At 28.1% G+C, this 16,661-nt stretch overlaps 5 protein-coding genes across 11 annotated transcripts; 3 read left to right on the top strand and 2 right to left on the bottom strand.

Moving 5' to 3' along the window:
* Window positions 1–12: 12 nt before the first annotated feature.
* Window positions 13–4,050, top strand: LOC118069314 (zinc finger protein 69 homolog). Of its 2 annotated transcripts, none has more exons than XM_035087334.1 (6): window positions 13–139; window positions 798–1,461; window positions 1,534–1,752; window positions 1,841–2,053; window positions 2,139–2,813; window positions 3,265–4,050. In XM_035087334.1, exons 2-6 carry the CDS (start codon window positions 838–840, stop codon window positions 3,529–3,531), a joined length of 1,998 nt encoding a protein of 665 aa, XP_034943225.1. In that variant the 5' UTR covers window positions 13–139; window positions 798–837; the 3' UTR covers window positions 3,532–4,050. The 2 variants fall into 2 exon arrangements, with proteins under 2 accessions (XP_034943225.1, XP_034943226.1); XM_035087335.1 differs by having other exon boundaries at window positions 2,139–2,795.
* Window positions 4,051–4,062: 12 nt separating this feature from the next.
* On the bottom strand, window positions 4,063–6,671 carry JMJD7 (Jumonji domain containing 7). Of its 2 annotated transcripts, none has more exons than XM_035087341.1 (5): window positions 6,371–6,671; window positions 5,569–5,725; window positions 5,014–5,499; window positions 4,614–4,872; window positions 4,063–4,252 (listed from the first exon to the last, which is right to left on the bottom strand). In XM_035087341.1, the coding sequence occupies exons 2-5, from the start codon at window positions 5,618–5,620 to the stop codon at window positions 4,063–4,065; spliced, it is 987 nt and encodes a 328-aa protein (XP_034943232.1). In that variant the 5' UTR covers window positions 5,621–5,725; window positions 6,371–6,671. The 2 variants fall into 2 exon arrangements, with proteins under 2 accessions (XP_034943232.1, XP_034943233.1); XM_035087342.1 differs by having other exon boundaries at window positions 6,245–6,671.
* Window positions 5,850–6,981, top strand: LOC118069318 (small integral membrane protein 8). 3 transcript variants are annotated; one of them, XM_035087344.1, is made up of 3 exons: window positions 5,850–6,024; window positions 6,380–6,502; window positions 6,660–6,981. In XM_035087344.1, exons 1-3 carry the CDS (start codon window positions 6,019–6,021, stop codon window positions 6,816–6,818), a joined length of 288 nt encoding a protein of 95 aa, XP_034943235.1. In that variant the 5' UTR covers window positions 5,850–6,018; the 3' UTR covers window positions 6,819–6,981. The 3 variants fall into 3 exon arrangements, with proteins under 3 accessions (XP_034943235.1, XP_034943234.1, XP_034943236.1); XM_035087343.1 differs by having other exon boundaries at window positions 6,374–6,502; window positions 6,660–6,980; XM_035087345.1 differs by lacking the exon at window positions 5,850–6,024 and adding an exon at window positions 6,043–6,217 and having other exon boundaries at window positions 6,374–6,502; window positions 6,660–6,978.
* Window positions 6,982–6,988: 7 nt separating this feature from the next.
* On the bottom strand, window positions 6,989–11,015 carry Got1 (Glutamate oxaloacetate transaminase 1). Its single transcript, XM_035087336.1, has 6 exons — window positions 10,860–11,015; window positions 10,622–10,751; window positions 9,596–9,886; window positions 8,924–9,458; window positions 8,709–8,851; window positions 6,989–8,633 (listed from the first exon to the last, which is right to left on the bottom strand). Exons 2-6 carry the CDS (start codon window positions 10,734–10,736, stop codon window positions 8,473–8,475), a joined length of 1,245 nt encoding a protein of 414 aa, XP_034943227.1. The 5' UTR covers window positions 10,737–10,751; window positions 10,860–11,015; the 3' UTR covers window positions 6,989–8,472.
* A 42-nt stretch (window positions 11,016–11,057) lies between these two features.
* Window positions 11,058–13,559, top strand: Dpit47 (DNA polymerase interacting tpr containing protein of 47kD). Of its 3 annotated transcripts, XM_035087338.1 has the most exons (8): window positions 11,110–11,192; window positions 11,266–11,317; window positions 11,421–11,709; window positions 12,076–12,247; window positions 12,333–12,525; window positions 12,604–12,884; window positions 13,001–13,165; window positions 13,341–13,559. In XM_035087338.1, the coding sequence occupies exons 3-8, from the start codon at window positions 11,430–11,432 to the stop codon at window positions 13,441–13,443; spliced, it is 1,194 nt and encodes a 397-aa protein (XP_034943229.1). In that variant the 5' UTR covers window positions 11,110–11,192; window positions 11,266–11,317; window positions 11,421–11,429; the 3' UTR covers window positions 13,444–13,559. The 3 variants fall into 3 exon arrangements, with proteins under 3 accessions (XP_034943231.1, XP_034943229.1, XP_034943228.1); XM_035087340.1 differs by lacking the exon at window positions 11,266–11,317 and having other exon boundaries at window positions 11,058–11,192; XM_035087337.1 differs by having other exon boundaries at window positions 11,111–11,317.
* Window positions 13,560–16,661: the final 3,102 nt, after the last annotated feature.

Consider the following 16,661-nt stretch of genomic DNA (forward strand, 5'->3'; position numbering starts at 1 on the left):
ATAAACATTTCTCTTCAATTATGGTGGCGTCACTCGATTAGTGGGGAAACTGGACGCGTATCGACCGAGTACAAAATTATTTTTAAACAGTAATTGCGAGATTCTACGTGTTAATTATATACATAATACTACTTAACAGGTATGTAAAATAATAATTAAGATCAGCATGGCCCTAAATAGTCCATCAAATAGGTTAATCACATACAACACAACGATGTCGTGTAATCGTAGCCATTTTGCTGTCCGTTGATAAATGCATGCCTGAGCCGTACCGACTGGTGAGCCGCGTTCTAAGACAAATTTCAATTGAAATAAACTTCTTTCCATATTATTTATTTAACAAATACTGAAGCTTATAATATAAACAAAAATAATAATTAAATAATGCATGTTTCCATTAGTCTCGGCCTTGCATTACGCATCACCCATCCTATGTGCTCTCTACTGGCCATTTGTCCAATACTTGCTGTCCTCTGTTGCCATACTTTAACCTTTTTTCCATTACTGGAGCAACTATTTGCTTTTTTTATGATTTATAATTGAATGTTTTTTCATTTTAATCATGAGTTCACTTCTAATATTTCTGTCAATTGCACAAAATGTTAAAATCAAAAGCTCAAGCATAACATTTAATCGAATGTCCTGACAATAACCCCTATCTATACAATTGTTTATATTTCAAATTATTATAAACGTTTTATTAGAGGGAAAACTTAGTTTACTTTAGTTGTTTCGAACTAAATTTTATTTATGTATATTGAATATGTAAATTAAATTAATTATAATTTCATAAACAGCATCCAAAATATATAAATTTCAAGATTACGTTATCAAATAATGGCCAGCAAAACTGGTGCGAAAACGACGACAATGGAAGTGGAAGAATTGAAAGCTATTTTAGAATCAAAAGATGGTGTTATGGAGGAAATAATGTATACTGAAGAAGGAGTAGAGATTCAAGAGTCAGATGATATTCAAGAGGAAGAAGAAATAGTTGAAATAATTGAAGAAATTGAAGTTGTAGAAAGCGAGGAAGAAACTGAGGAAGTTGTAGAACAATCCAAAACAGTATCAGCAGCAGAAACTACTGATGGTGAATCTGTTGATGATCAGAATGAAAAAGTCGCTCACAGATCTAAAAAACCACGTCTTGACAGTGATAGAAGTACCAACAGTCAAAGAATATTTTCTTATGATGCAGATGATGATTGGACGCTTGAAGAAACTGATCCTTTAGAAATAAAATCAGCTTCTGCCAATCAAGTTATTACAAATAATGACAAGCAAATTACAATGAATGGAAATAAATCAAGTTCAAGTAAAGCAAAAGGAATTAGACAAGAAGAGGATAGTCCTCATGAAATTGTCAAGAATGTTGAAAATGATTTAGTGTACACGGTTTTAGGATCTAAAAAACAGAATGAATCTTCAAAGCATCAGGAAGATCCACGATATATTAAAGTAAATATTATTAGTTATTTTATTGTAGTTTTAAATATGATGATAAAAAATTAATCGAAATTTTTCTAATAGATGGAGAGACTAGAAGAAAATTTAGGTGAAGAAGAAGGAACGATTTATTATGAAGGAGATGAAATGGGTAATATTTATGTTGCTCATGCAGTAAATGATGGAGAGGAATATCAATATGAGGAACAAGCTCTCGAACAAGAAGATCAAGAACAAATTGTAGAACAAGAACAATGGGAAGGACAGGCTGAAGAACAAGGACAGGAAGATGATAATGATCAGGTAATAATTAATTAGTTGATGAATAGATAGATTTATTATTTTAAGTAATAGAGTTAAAATTATTAATTTATTTTTTGTATTCGTTTAGGAACAAATATTTTTACATGAAGACGAAAATGGTCAACTTTATTTTAAAGATGAAAATGGTGTTATGCAACCAGTTTATTTCACGGAAGACGGAAATTATGCTATTGCTGAACCTGTGAGTGATGAACAAGACACTCATGAAATGAGAGTTCAACAAAAAACACAAGAAGCTGCTATTATTACGCCACATATAGAAAACGACCATATAAGACAGGTAATAAGACACGATCGTCAATTTTTCTTTGTTGTTATTAAAGTTAATGTTTTCAAAAAAATAATAATTTTACTCATAATTATAGGGATCATCGACATCAAGTCCAACCAATAATGACAATGACAATGAAGATAACACAGTAACGATTTCTCTAATTATCTCCGAAGATGAAAACGGATTAAAGAGAACTCAAGTAATTATTCCAACAACAGATGCATTGAAGTGTGAAATTTGTCAAAAGAGTTTCAAAACCCAGTTCCAATTACTTAGACACAATCGATTAAAACACGCTCGAGAAGAAGATATAACGACGCGTAATTTCCCTTGTGATCTATGTCCGAAAAGATTCCCTGATCAAAATACACTAGCTAGACACAGGAAAACCCATACAGGAGATAGACCATTCCAATGTTTGGAGTGTCAAGAAACTTTCCCAACTGCTCCTGCCTTACGTCGTCACATGAGTCTTCATAATCCTGAATCTAAACCTTTACCTTGTATTTACTGTGGTCGACGGTTTGTTGATAAACCTGCACTTCAAAAACACGAGGAATCTCATTTAGCTGGAGAACAACAGCGTGGACATACATGTGACATTTGTCATAAATTATTCTCAACCTCTACTGATTTAATGGTGCACAAGAAGAATCATGATCCTGATAAGAAATTTGATTGTGAAGTTTGTGGAAGAGAATTTAATCGACTGAATAATTTACAGCGTCATATGTTAGTGCACCAACAGGTACGTGAAGAATCTAAAGTGAGTGGTTTTTTTACTATTTTTTTAAATTTTAATTAATATTATAGTTAAGTTTTTTGACAAATTGATGAGAGTCGCATAAGGTTTATTTGTTAACAATGGAATTTATTAAATATGCGAATCTATATAATTTTCAGTATAATAAACCTTTTAAGATAAAAAATTATGAATGGAGCATTAAAAGTATCTAAATATTGACGAATTATTAAGCTTAGAGATATGGAGATAACAAAATTAATATATTTTTTGTAGTAAATGATGATAAAAACATTGCACACGTCCAAATAGTACAGATAAAAATGATAAAACAGTTTTATCCAACTATGATTTGTGACGTACAAATTTAGTTTTACATAATTTTGATTGATTAATCAATTTATTAACGAAGAAATAAATTGAAATGATTTACTTTAAAATTACAGTACTCAATTTGGAATATTTTATTTTACAGCAAGGACAAAACCAAGAGATTCTATCGTGTGATGTATGCGGAATTACATACAAATTTATGAGTTCACTTACTCGACACATGGTTACATCTCATATGAATCCAGAAAAATTACGACAACAAGCTGAAGAACAGCGACGAAAACGTGAAAATAACTACAAACGTTATCTTGAAAATCGAAAAATGTATGAAACCCAACATGGACCTGGATATCCTAAACGTTCATGGCGAAGTGCTATGAATAGTGATCCGGATGATGATTTAGCCTGAGAATCAGTTTATCACTCGTCAGATGATAATTTTACATATTCTCGTAATTATCGTCAGGAACGTGGTCATTCTCGTGATCATAATCGATCACAAAATACATCAAGTTGGCGTTACAGATATGAGTAATGCATTTGATATAAGAAAATGAAATTTATACATAAATTATGATTAATTAGTTATAATCATATTCAATAATTATTGTATGTTTGAGGTATAAGGATTCAAAGACCAATAACATTTTCTTTTATTTTGAAAGCAAAAAGAAATTTGACTTATATAAATATATCTGAAAATATTCTGAAGTCGAAATTACAGGTTTATAATTATAAATTTTGCAAGCAATTATGGAACATTTAATTGTTCTCGTAAACATTAGTATTTACATAACGTAAATGTTCAGATAAATGGAAATTATACAAAACATTCACATACGTGTGTGTGCTTTATCAATTAAAATGATTAATAATAACCATGTTACGACTATTAGTGACTAAATAAATAGACATAAATATGTATAGACAACAAGACTTTTTATTGGCACAAAATTTCAATAGATTTGTAATAAGCATACTTAATATCGTAATCCATATCGTACCAAAAATTTAATGCTATGCATGCATGAGATTGTTTAACATGATGAAACCATAACGATGGGAGATATAAAATATCACCTGCTTCTACTGTTACGTTTAATTGTGTCACATTTTTATATTGTGGATATCTGAAACAAATGATTTTTAATTTGATAAAAATGGTATTGAAACTTTAAAATGTAAGACAAAATTTTATAAAATAGTATTTATTTAGTCATAGGTAACACTAAAGTTTAGCTTTGAACAATGAAGTTCAAATAAATAAATAAATAAAAAATTATCGAAATAATATGACAAAAAGTTTTATAGTTACACATGATTTTGTTATAGATGCTATACATCAACAGCATTACTATTTTGTAAATTTCATTATTTGGTGAAAAATTATTTTAACACTTTTATTTGATGGAACTTTTTCGAAATGATTATATTTTATTCGAAAAAAATATAAAGTATTTTTGGTATTAAATATTCAAATAAATGATTTACCTATTGTAATTTGGAGTTAAAGGATCGACAGAAATCCAAGGTATTAAATCTTCAGTAGTATAATCTGTTGAATTAGACGATAAATCAACTGTTTTATCGTGAATTACTGGTTCAATAATCCAGTCATCACCGCACTTTTTATAATTGGCTGGTGGATATTTTTTGTAAGGAATCCAAGGTAAATCTGTTGGTGGATGTAAAGTAAAATATTTTTTGCCAGAGATTACACAATAAATGTTTTCATATGGATCTTTATGCACTAAAACATAAAATATAATTACAATCAATTGTTTAATCAAAAAGCTTATGTTAATAAGTTGTAATTATTAAGATAGATGATAAGATTAATTTTAACATGTGAATAGATGAATAGAAGAATAAAGAAATAAATAAAATTTACTTGATGTGATTGCACGTTCATCTCCCATCCAGAAGTTAACAGCATCTGGATCCTTTCCAAATGCTTCCGTTGCCCAAGGAAGTTTATCGACATCTGACCAAAGTTCATAAAAATATTGTTCAAAATTTGAGTTTTGTTGTTGAATATAAAAAATTTCATTTAAATCTCTTGAGCTTTCCAGTTTATCTAAAAATGAAGTCATTCTCATTTCACGCTCTTCTGGCATTGTAAAATATTCTTTTCCCTCAGGATTAGAGGCTATTGCATCTGCATACCCATTGGGAGTCACTGCTACATTGACTATTTTACTTGATAAAACTTTTCGAAAATATTCGGTATTCCATTTTTTTATTGCTGGCCAACTTAATATTCCTTTTTTTATCAAAACTGGAATATTGCGAGACACATAATTTCGATAGAATTCTAGTGGTTTGATACTATCTTTTGATCCATCAATTTCTGCTACATGCTCTGATAGATACAATTCTGAAAATATTTTTAGATTAAAATCGTAATAGAATTATTGATCATTCATTTATACGATTCCATTACAACCTCTAGCTTCCTGAGATAATAATTTGAATGCTTGCTCTATTTTATTTTCCATAATTGTTGTTAATATGAAAAAATTAATTTATTCATGACACTATAGTTTTCTAATTTTCAGAAAGATAAACCTTTTATTATATTAAGAATGCCAACAAACGATGACCTACAAAAAATCATTATTAAAACAAAAAAAAAATCAATGAATTTTGATGATTCAATTAATTGAATAATAAAATAAAAATGTTGCGAGGCTGCGTGTTACTAGAGCCATTGATGGGACCATAGAACATAGCGAAAGCACAAGCATTTTATCTCCACAGTTTAGGGAACGCCACTGCTGGTGATTAAAGCACCAACAGGGAGCTAGTCTGTGGATGTTGAATTGAAAAATAGTTCAAAAGACTAAGCGGGCATCCACCTAGGCTCGAACCTACGACCTTATGTTCACAGTATGAAATGAATGTAAGTATCGTATTTTAACTCGTGTAGCTACAGTCATTTAAAAATTTTAGAAAACTTAGATGTTCTATTTAACAACTTCAATACAAACACAAAATTAGTATAAGCTATTTATTCGATTGTTTAATTTTAATTATTAATGAAGATTTAAAGTTTTTTATTCAAAATACTTGAATTTTTTCAATAAATTTCGAAGGTAAAAATAGTAAACATAACACATAACCTCGTAACAAGAAAGCGTGATGACAATAGATGATTACATTTCATTGATTATTAATAATTAACTCATTGTTTATTGATGACATCAATATATATATTTGTCAATATAATTGAAGAATAAAACTCTTACTAGTTACAGTGTTATTCAAAAATGACAAGCCAACCAGGAAATGGAGAAAAAGCAGCACCTGGAGCAGGTTTACGTTCTCTAAAAAGTACTATGTTCTTTCGAGTAGTAAATTTTGAATTATATGCACGGCCTGTAAGTACTCTTGAATTAAACAAATTATTAAACAAATTTACCATGCACTAAGCAATTTAATTTTTTCTTTTCCAAAAAGATGAGATTAAATGTTTGTGATAAAACGATGTTCAATACATTGTTAAGCTATTATAAATAAAAGTGAATTTTTCTACAGAATATAGTGGTGATGGCTTTAGGATTAACTGCGATGATCGGTTGCTCAGCTTACATTTTTTACATGAGATCAAAATATGAAGATATGGGCTATTATGCCGCTGTTGAATCTGATGGTAAAGAGACATTCAAGAAAAAACAATCCAAGTGGGATACTTGAGATTCATCTAAATTCTTGACTTTAGTAAATTACTTTTCATTCAATGTTATAAAAAATAATAATAAAGTATTTATTGTCACTATTAATTTAAATAACATTGTATATATATCATAGATTAAAAAATATATAATGATATTTTTAGCTAGAGTTATAGAAGAATAAAGACAATATTTTTTTAAACTATTTATTTTCTTATTGTTAACACAAAACAGCAATACGTTGATATATTACAGGGTTTTGCTCTGAGCATAAGATATTTCAATTATTACAATTCGTTCTTTTATCGATTAATTATTTTATAGTATTGTCTATACATCAGTTACACAAGGATAGTTCATTATTCGATACATAAATGCTTGATTTTGCCTGAAATGCAACTACTAACATTTTTTTTTATCTTTAAAACAACTTCAAAAATAACACATAATGAATTTTTTTCATTTTATCAATTATTTAAAATTTTTAATGATATAAATCATTTTATTGCGAGTGTAAATATATTTTAATTAGTGTAGAATTTTATAAAATATAAACCTTTCTTCCCATTGTCAGAGTATTTTAAAATTTATCCGTAAGATCAAACAGTCTGAACGTATGTTACAACTAATACGTTTACTCCAATATTTAATTATTTTATTGTGAAAATTTTTGATACGTTTAGATAAATCATTTGTATCTTTTATCGTTGATTTCATGTATTAATTAATTATTATCAATATTTTTTTGGAAATAGTCAATAATCTACTCTTGTAAATTGTTCAAATACCCCTCTGGCAGTATTTGTTCTTGATTTATATATTTTCTGTTTGATTGTTTAAGTAAATAAACAATTAATTCGAGTTTATTTATACTTATTTTGTCTAGTAATATTGCTCGAAATTCATGCCAGAATAAATCTGTCAACTATTTTATCGAATAAACTCCAAAAACACGCTTCAATTAAACTGAAAAGAAATTTTGATAATTTTATTGCTCTTGCTAATAAATTATTTGCATCTATACAACGGTATTCTACAATCCAATCATTTCTAAGAAGCTCATGTTGAATTTATTGATATTAATTATTCGGTCAGACATTTTATCCTAAATAAAAGAAATTTCAAGCTCACGAGCTCTATGAAATGTTACGCCTTTTTGGCACGTTAATTTAACTATAAAATTAATTTGCATTCATAATAGATAATGATTAATAACGCAATCATTGCGATTGTTTATTACGGAATGCATCACAGCATGTGCACACATTTTAATATTTCATCGATAATTGGACCTTTGTACTTTTTATTTGTTTTTCTACCTTCAATTTCTCTAAATGAAGCCTTTCCATTTTTCTAATACATTAATCACTAATTCACATCAATATTATTTAAAACTCTTTACATATTGTGCCAAAGTAATTCTTCTACTTTTACCATTACAGTTAGAATTTTCCATGTACATTCAATCAATTCTAAAATAGTTTTAATTATTACTGTTATTATTGTTCTCTTCTTTTACGCCTATTTGATTCATTGTCTATTTAATATTCATGTTACAAATCGTATCATATGCGATCAGTTAATTTTTCACATTTAATAAAATTATTTTTTTATATTAGCTTTGTTCATTTATTACGTTTCGGTAATTTTATTGGGTATTTACATCAATACCTGATTTACATGGGACTGCCTGTTGGGTCGGGAAATAGTGTGACTGCGTCATGGATGGCATTTGCCACATAATCGATGTTTTTGTCAGTCAAAGCGCAAATATTGATACGACCACTACGGGGCATGTAGATATGATAATGGTCCTTTAAATATTCAACTTGTCTCTCTGTAACATTATAAAATTACGTGAATAATGAAAAATTTTTTTAATGAGTAAATATTAAATGTATGAGTTCATTACCTGTTATACCAGTGTATGAAAACATTCCTATTTGTTGAATGATATGTTCCCAAGTGCCAGGTGTTCTTAATTTTAAAAGTCTATCGTACAAAGCTTTTCGCATTAATTTAATTCTTTCTGACATTACACGAATATGGTCTTTCCTATAAAAGAAGATTATTAATAAACAATATTTTCATAATAAATTTATTTAAAAAATAATAAAAGATTAGTACCATTCTTCATGCAAATCATCATTCCCTAAAACAGTTGCAACAATTCTAGCTCCATGATTAGGTGGATTGCTATACATTCCCCTGACAATTAATGTCAATTGAGATTTAGTCTGAGCAATTTCTTTCGTATCGTTCATAACAACAACAAGATTGCCAACACGCTCATTATAGAGGCCAAAGTTTTTAGCGAAACTCTGAGCACAGAAAAATTCCATTCCACGTTCTGCGAAGAGTCGGGGGGCAAATCCATCACGATCTGGATCTCCACTTGCAAAGCCTTGATAAGCGCTATCAAAAAATGTGAAGAGTTTTTTCTGTTCGATGACGTCGGCAATTTTTCCCCATTCTTCTGGAGTAGGATCACATCCAGTGGGATTATGAGCACAAGCATGGAGAATGATTACAGAGTTTTCCGGTGCATCTCTTAAATCTTGTAACATGCCTTCAATATTTACCCCACGAGTTTCTGGGTTCCAGTATCGATACGTACATCCTTTTTTAAATCCAGCATTCGCAAATACTAATTTATGATTTTCTAAAAAAGAATGAAATATTTCGATGTAAAAAATAAATGATTTTATCAGTTCAGCAATGACATTGCTTGGAAAAAGATAAGAATTATTATTAACAGCAAAAGTGTCTATAAATATTTTGGTTTCTTCGAAGACTTACCCCATGTAGGTGTACTATAATAGAATGTATCATAGTGGAAAATTCTTGACAGAAACTCAGCTCCAACACGTAAGGAACCAGTGCCTGAAAGTGATTGTATTCCAAAGGCTCTTCCTTGAAGAACAGCTGGAGAATTTTTTCCTAAAAGCATCGACGTTGCATGTTGGCTAAAAGCATCTAAACCCAAGATTGGAAGATATTCGTGATTTTGTAATTCATCAGCAGCCATTGACTTTTCCACTTTTTTCACCACAGGTAAAACCCATGGCTTGCCTTCATTGGTGCGGTAAGCTAAACAATTAAATAAAAAATCATAAACATTCTTCGTGGATTAATAGATAGTAATAAATGCTAATTACATTAAATTGTTCAAAAAAAATCCACAAGTGTAGAACTAATGAAAGTGACATTGGAGTCAATACACAGAATAAAATGTGATACATGTGGGATTAATTATGTAACAGTAGGATGATACGAATGAGATGAGGTTGCATGTATCTTTGAATATTAAATAAAAGAAAAAATCAAAACATTAAGATAAGTATCGTTGTTATAAGTTATTATCGTAATAAAAAATTGATTAAAGTTACAAATAATTCCAATGTATTACAGATCTATTTTTAAGTCAATTCTGTTATTCAAATTTATCAAATTTTTTTGTTTCAGATAAGAATTCAAAAAAGGAAGATAACGAAGTCACATGTCAAAAAAAGAAAATAGGAATATCGAAGATTTTTATTTTGAGATGTTATTAATAGAAAAAATATTATATCTCTACTTTGGATTTTTATAAAATAAATAGTTTATATCAATATATCTATCATAGATATCAAAAACCGATTTTTAAATAAGCTATTAGAATAAACAACAATATCTGTTATTTCTCACACTGACAAAACGATTGACAAAAAATTCACAAGTGTTCGGTTTGGATATCAATCATGATAAGTTGATTTCCAAAAATGTATTTTCTAATCCCTTTTATGTTTTATTCAAGAAATTAAATATAGAACCATAGTTACTTACCACCCATGGCAAGGCTAACTTTATTTTCAAACTGATCATCAGTAAAAGCTTTTTGGAGGGCAAAAACCTCAATGGGAGGTCCCAATTCAATTCCAGTAAATCTTGATATCGACATGTTGACTGGTGGGAACTGGAGTAAGAAGTATACAGAATTAGGGTTTTTAAAAATTCAAGAATTTATGATTTTTCTGAAGAATATTAAGGTTACAAATAGAAATTTAAATCAAATTATACTTACTAAGAGTTTTGAATTCACGTGACTTAATGATCACTGATTATGATAATCAAAAAAATTGATAGTACACCAGCAAATGGTAGTGATCTAAACTCAATTTTTGTCCCTGCTATGAATGGAGCGTGAAGTGGATGGGCAAGGAATACACAAAAAGATAATTATACAACCAATAAAATGCATTGACGTAATACGTCACGTGAAGTTGAAATGCGCGCGTCTTTACTCCAATCACTGTTGCCAATATAAGAAATATTTAAAATTATATACGAACAAGTCAACTAGTTATAATATACAATATAAATTTTACTATTTTTTAAATTGAATTTGTAAAATAAGGTATTTGTGTTTGATAATTTAAATAAGATTTATTTTATTATTACCCCATGACCATTGTTTGAATGTTTTCAAGTTGCTAAATATAAACGAGCATGGAAATTTGAGGTTATAAAAGCTGTGCATAGGTTATTCTTCTAAATAAATTAATTATTTGAGTTTTATTTGATAAACTATCAAATTATTTTTAAGTAATGAATATTTGCATTTATATGAGCCTTTTTTTTTTAGTAAAATTTTATGATGACTGAGGTAACAAACACCAAAACTAAAAAAAAAAAGTGGAGTGAGGAAGAACGTTTGGAGTTAGCAGCTAAACTTGATGCTGAATTAGACGAATATATTAGTAATTTAGAAAGAAAATCTTATACAGAAGGATGGCCTGAAGATCGGTGGGAGGAAGAAATGGAAAAACATCCATTTTTCATGAAAAAAGCCCCAGAACCTGGTGAAGAACTTTCTCCTCTTATTGAGGGACTACAACAGCTCAAGTATGGAGAGGATGAAAATACTCCTGAAGGTTTGCATTGATATGAGATTAATTGAATTTTAAAACCAATCTGTTTTTATTGAAGATTTAATTATTAATCAGTCACAGAACAGAAAAATGTTTAATATGCAATAATATTTCAAATTAAATTATTTTTGCATTAATGGTAATATAATTTTGTTTACCAAAGAATAAAAATTTCCTGCCACAACAATCAAATGAGTCACGAGTCATAATTAATTAAAATTCAATTATTGTAGATACAAGTAATGAAAAAATTCTTATTTCCCGGAAACAAGTCAATTTTCATGACTGATAATATTTTTTCTCAAAATAAATTCAAATGCAAAAATAATTTCAATAAGCTTTTTTTTTATAAGTATATAATTGTTTCAGAACTAGCAGCAAATTATAAAGAGGATGGGAACTTCAATTATAAATATAAAAAATACCGCTTAGCTATTTTAAGTTACACAGAAGGAATTAAAACAAAATGTAAAGATGACGATCTGAGGGCACAGTTATATAATAATAGAGCTGCAGCTCATTTTATGTTAAAAAATTATCGGTAAGTTGATTACAAAATTGTTAGAAGTTCATTTCAATTCTCTAATTAATTGCTAACATTTATTTTATAATAATTTATCTTTCAGGTCGAGCTTATCTGATTGTAAGCGTGCTATAAAACTTAAACCAATTTATCCAAAAGCTTTAGCTCGAGCAGTTCAATGTTGTTATTACAGTAAAAATTATGATGAATGTATTGAACTAGCTGATAGGTATCTTTCAGAATATGAACCAAATAAGGAAATTTCAACACTTATGACAAACGCACTAACAGAACGAGTAAATAAAAATTTTCATCGGTCGATAAAATCTATAAGCTTGTGGAATATTTCTAAATTATTCTATTCTGTTTTATAGAAAAAGAAACAACGTGATGATCGCATGCAAGAAAAGCGTGAAAAAGTTGTAGAAGAAGAAGAAAACAAGTTAATTCAAGCTATAATTAATAGAGGTATAAAGATAGAATTATCTACTGACAAAAAAATATTTGAGCTGAAGGACTTAGAACCACAAATTCCACAATTGGCTCAGTACAGAGTAAGGTTTGACCAAGCAAATCGATTAGTGTGGCCTGTAATGATTCTTTATCCTGAAACGATGCAGACTGATTTCATACAAAATTTTTATGAGGATACACCGTAAGAAAGATCTATATAAATAAAATTATCTGAGCATAATGCTTTGATAAATGTTATTATTATAATTTAATTATTTACTCATTCGTTAATAATGATCATCCATCATTACTCAATAGGTTTATGGATCAATTAGAGGAATTATTTGAAGAGCCACCAGAGTGGGATATTGGTCGACGGTATATTCTCTCCAATTTAAACGTTTATTTTGAAGGAAAGAATAAAATGTCTATTCATAAAATAGATGTAAGCAAAACCTTAGGGACTATTATGAAACAAGAAGAGTAAGTTTATAATTACTTTCTATTTTTATATAAATTCCTTAACAAACCCTTTTGTACTTAATTTAATAAATATTGAAGCAAATAATTGCATTAACTATCGGTTATTAGAATTAATATTTATTAATAGCTGTATATAACTAGATTATAACTGAATTGAATTTTTCAAATTTTTCAGATTTACTGTGAGAGGTGGGACACCCTCCTTTTTGGTACTAATTGCATCAAGTGATACAGAAAAACGTTTTTTAGATAACTACAAGTCATTACGATCATTGTAATATTTTTATTAATAATAATAACAATATATAATGTTGCTATTGCGAAGGTCGAATACTTTTTTTTAATACTATTTACTTGAATATTTTACAAAGCAATAAAGAAAATCTAATGATTATTATTAATTATCATTTCAATTACAAAGAGTATGATCAGTCAATTGCAGTTAACAATTTTTTAGTGCTCAAAATTATGAAATTGAAAATGATGAAATAATGATCTGCTAAAGTGCTTAATAATCACTTTTGAGAGAGAGAGGAGAGAGAGAGAGAGCATTCCAATAATACAGATTTCATTGGGGTGAATTTAATGGAATTAGGCTTGCATGAAGCATTAACTTCAGCTACTACTAATTTCTGATTATGACCACTATCAATTAGTCGACGTGAGCTTTCGTTCCAATAACTCGAAATTTATTCATAGCAATCGGTAATCACCAGGCTAACTGATAGAACTCATTTTCAATAAACTTACAAGCCCTAAAGTTATCATTTGTATGCATGTATTCTAGACAATATTATCAATTCATATTAATACCAAAATGCATTTTGGAAACATATTCATAGAAACTGAGGTAATTAATTAGACGTTTTCTTTAATGTTGGATTATTACTTATATATTATATTATTTTTTTGGAGTATTTTCATCATTCTGTGATAAAATAAATTTTTGTATTCACTTTGTAGTAACCTGAACTCAGAAAAATTAATTTATTAATTTATATTTATGAATGGATAATTATAACTGCTAATTTGAGACCGGAATTATTTTATAAAATTAAATATAACTTTTTTGAAATATTTTATCATAATTGAAAATATGATTGTAAATAAGAGATGTATAGTTTATTTTGATTTTTTAATTCATTAGAGTATGTTTATTAACGAGAATATATTTTAAAGAGAGAATATTGATATAGATTCCTTTGAAATATTTTCATAATTAATATCCTGACATTTTATGCGTTCGTCGTGTATATTTATCTTTGTTATATGTGTATATTGAATTATAAAACATTTATTAAAATGTTAAATTACGTTTACTAAATATTCAATAATGTATTTATTAATATATCGACTCTGAAACGTTTTTCAATAGCTGAAAATATATTTTTTTTAATCGAAAATTAATTGGAATTTTTAATTCAAGAATTTCCAACATCCATCGATAGTTTCTGCTCTAAATAGTTAATTCAGAATATCTGAGTGATATTAAACCGTTCAATGTTCTTGACAAAAATTTTAGTCTATTGAACATTGAACATGAAATAGATTTCAATTAATCCGGAAGTTAAACGTCAAGTGATATGTTCCATTGTCTTTTTGGATGATAATATAATTGGACGGAACTGTCAATATATCTCTAGAACATACGTTCTTTCCAAGTGTTGTCAATACGTTTTCATGTAAAATTGATTTTGGTAATTTATTTCCTCTCCATTTCTCAACGATAGATTGCTCACAGTTGATTTTTCAATGCTCTATCTATTGATTAATCATGAAATGAAATGACAGTGTTATTAGAAAATTCAGTTACACGTTACATTTAAATTTTTAATCCTAAAAATGGTATTTGCTGGTAAAGAATATTATAGCAGCTTGTAACAGATAATCAATGAAATTTTTCACCATCAAATGATTAAATGATTAACTTCCTTTTCAATTAAATATTTACCTATTTTTGGTTTAGCAATCATAATCGTATTTATAAGTGAAAAGAAATTAAATTCAAAATTATAATATTGAGGTCAAATATTTGAATTTCAAATGCATAAAAAATCTACTGAATAATTATTTTTGATTAATTGATTGATAACTGAATTAAATCTTTGAAATATGAACTGAAAGTAGATAAAGTGCTATACATAAAAAATAAAGTTTTTAAATTTGCTTTCACGAATGAATTTTTACTCTGAGATTTGTATAATGAATTTAAATAATAGATTTAAATTAATTCCTTGAAATCCTTTTCAATTTTTAACCATTTTTTATATAATTATGATCCATTTCACAATGTTTTTAATTCATTTTTATTATTAAAGCTTAGGGAATTGATAGATTAACATAGTGTTAAATAAACGGAGTGAATAAACATTAAAAAACTGAAGGCTTGATCATTTCATGTGATCATAACGAAGTGCATTAATGAAATCAAATTTTCAACATTGTCAGCAATGTGAAGAGCAGCTTTTCGTAGGTGTGTCAATTGTCTTATTAAGTTGATGAAGGCAATTTAAAACTAATTAGATTTAAGTAATGATCAATATTTGATTGAACTGCTTTCATCATCATCATCAGTTGATTGAATTTTTTACTTTTTATCAATTATGCAGAAAAAATTAAAAAGATTGATTCTTCATAATTTTTATATTTGGAACTGCCAATTTACAAATTCATTAAAATTCAATTTTAAGTTCAGTAATTATCTTTTAACATTTAATTGATAGCTTGATTTGATTAATCTTTTTTTTCTGATAAAATAAAAATTTTTCTATTTTTATCAAAATGATTAGATTTTATTAAATATATTTTTTGATTAATCACTTAGGAGATTTTTTTAATCAAAAATGCTGGTCACTATTGCTCCAAATATTTCTAAAATTGGATAATTAATCCAGAATGTCTGCTATTATTGAAAAACATAACATCATTCAATAAAAAATAGTATATTTCAATTTGACTTTAGAAGTTAAATTATTTTGTTGAGATAAAAACTATTTTTTTGACAATAAAGTATCCATGAAGTGTGACATATTTTTATTATTCATGTAATCATGAATCAGTATTGAATAATTAAATCTTTGTTTTCAAATAGAAGCTCATTAAAAAAAAATAACCCATGTAGGAATGTCAAGAGTGAGACAGTGATTAATTTACCTGCAACTAACAGATCAGACCAAGTTTTCTCATACAGACTAATTTATTATTTGTGTTGCTTCATCCACTGAATTTGCGGAAAAACAATTTATTAGCCTTCATATTAGCATAGAATAACTGAACGTATTACGGAAGACGTTGAAACTGTGTAGACATTGCTTCAGTTTATTCACGCTCCACGTGGCACGACTGAATTCTTCATTGCTATCGGATAGACATTGAATCAGAAGTGGTTGAATATCCGCATTTTACTCAAGGGCATTGGCTTTACAATTAGCCACTCTCTCGTTGTTGTACATGCATAAGTTGTTACGCTTCTAGATAAATATCAGCCTGGGTTATT

The sequence above is a fragment of the Chelonus insularis genome, unplaced genomic scaffold (assembly GCF_013357705.1).
Source record: "Chelonus insularis isolate UGA/USDA-ARS -01 unplaced genomic scaffold, ASM1335770v1 contig_406_pilon, whole genome shotgun sequence".
Taxonomy (NCBI): Eukaryota; Metazoa; Arthropoda; class Insecta; order Hymenoptera; family Braconidae; genus Chelonus; species Chelonus insularis.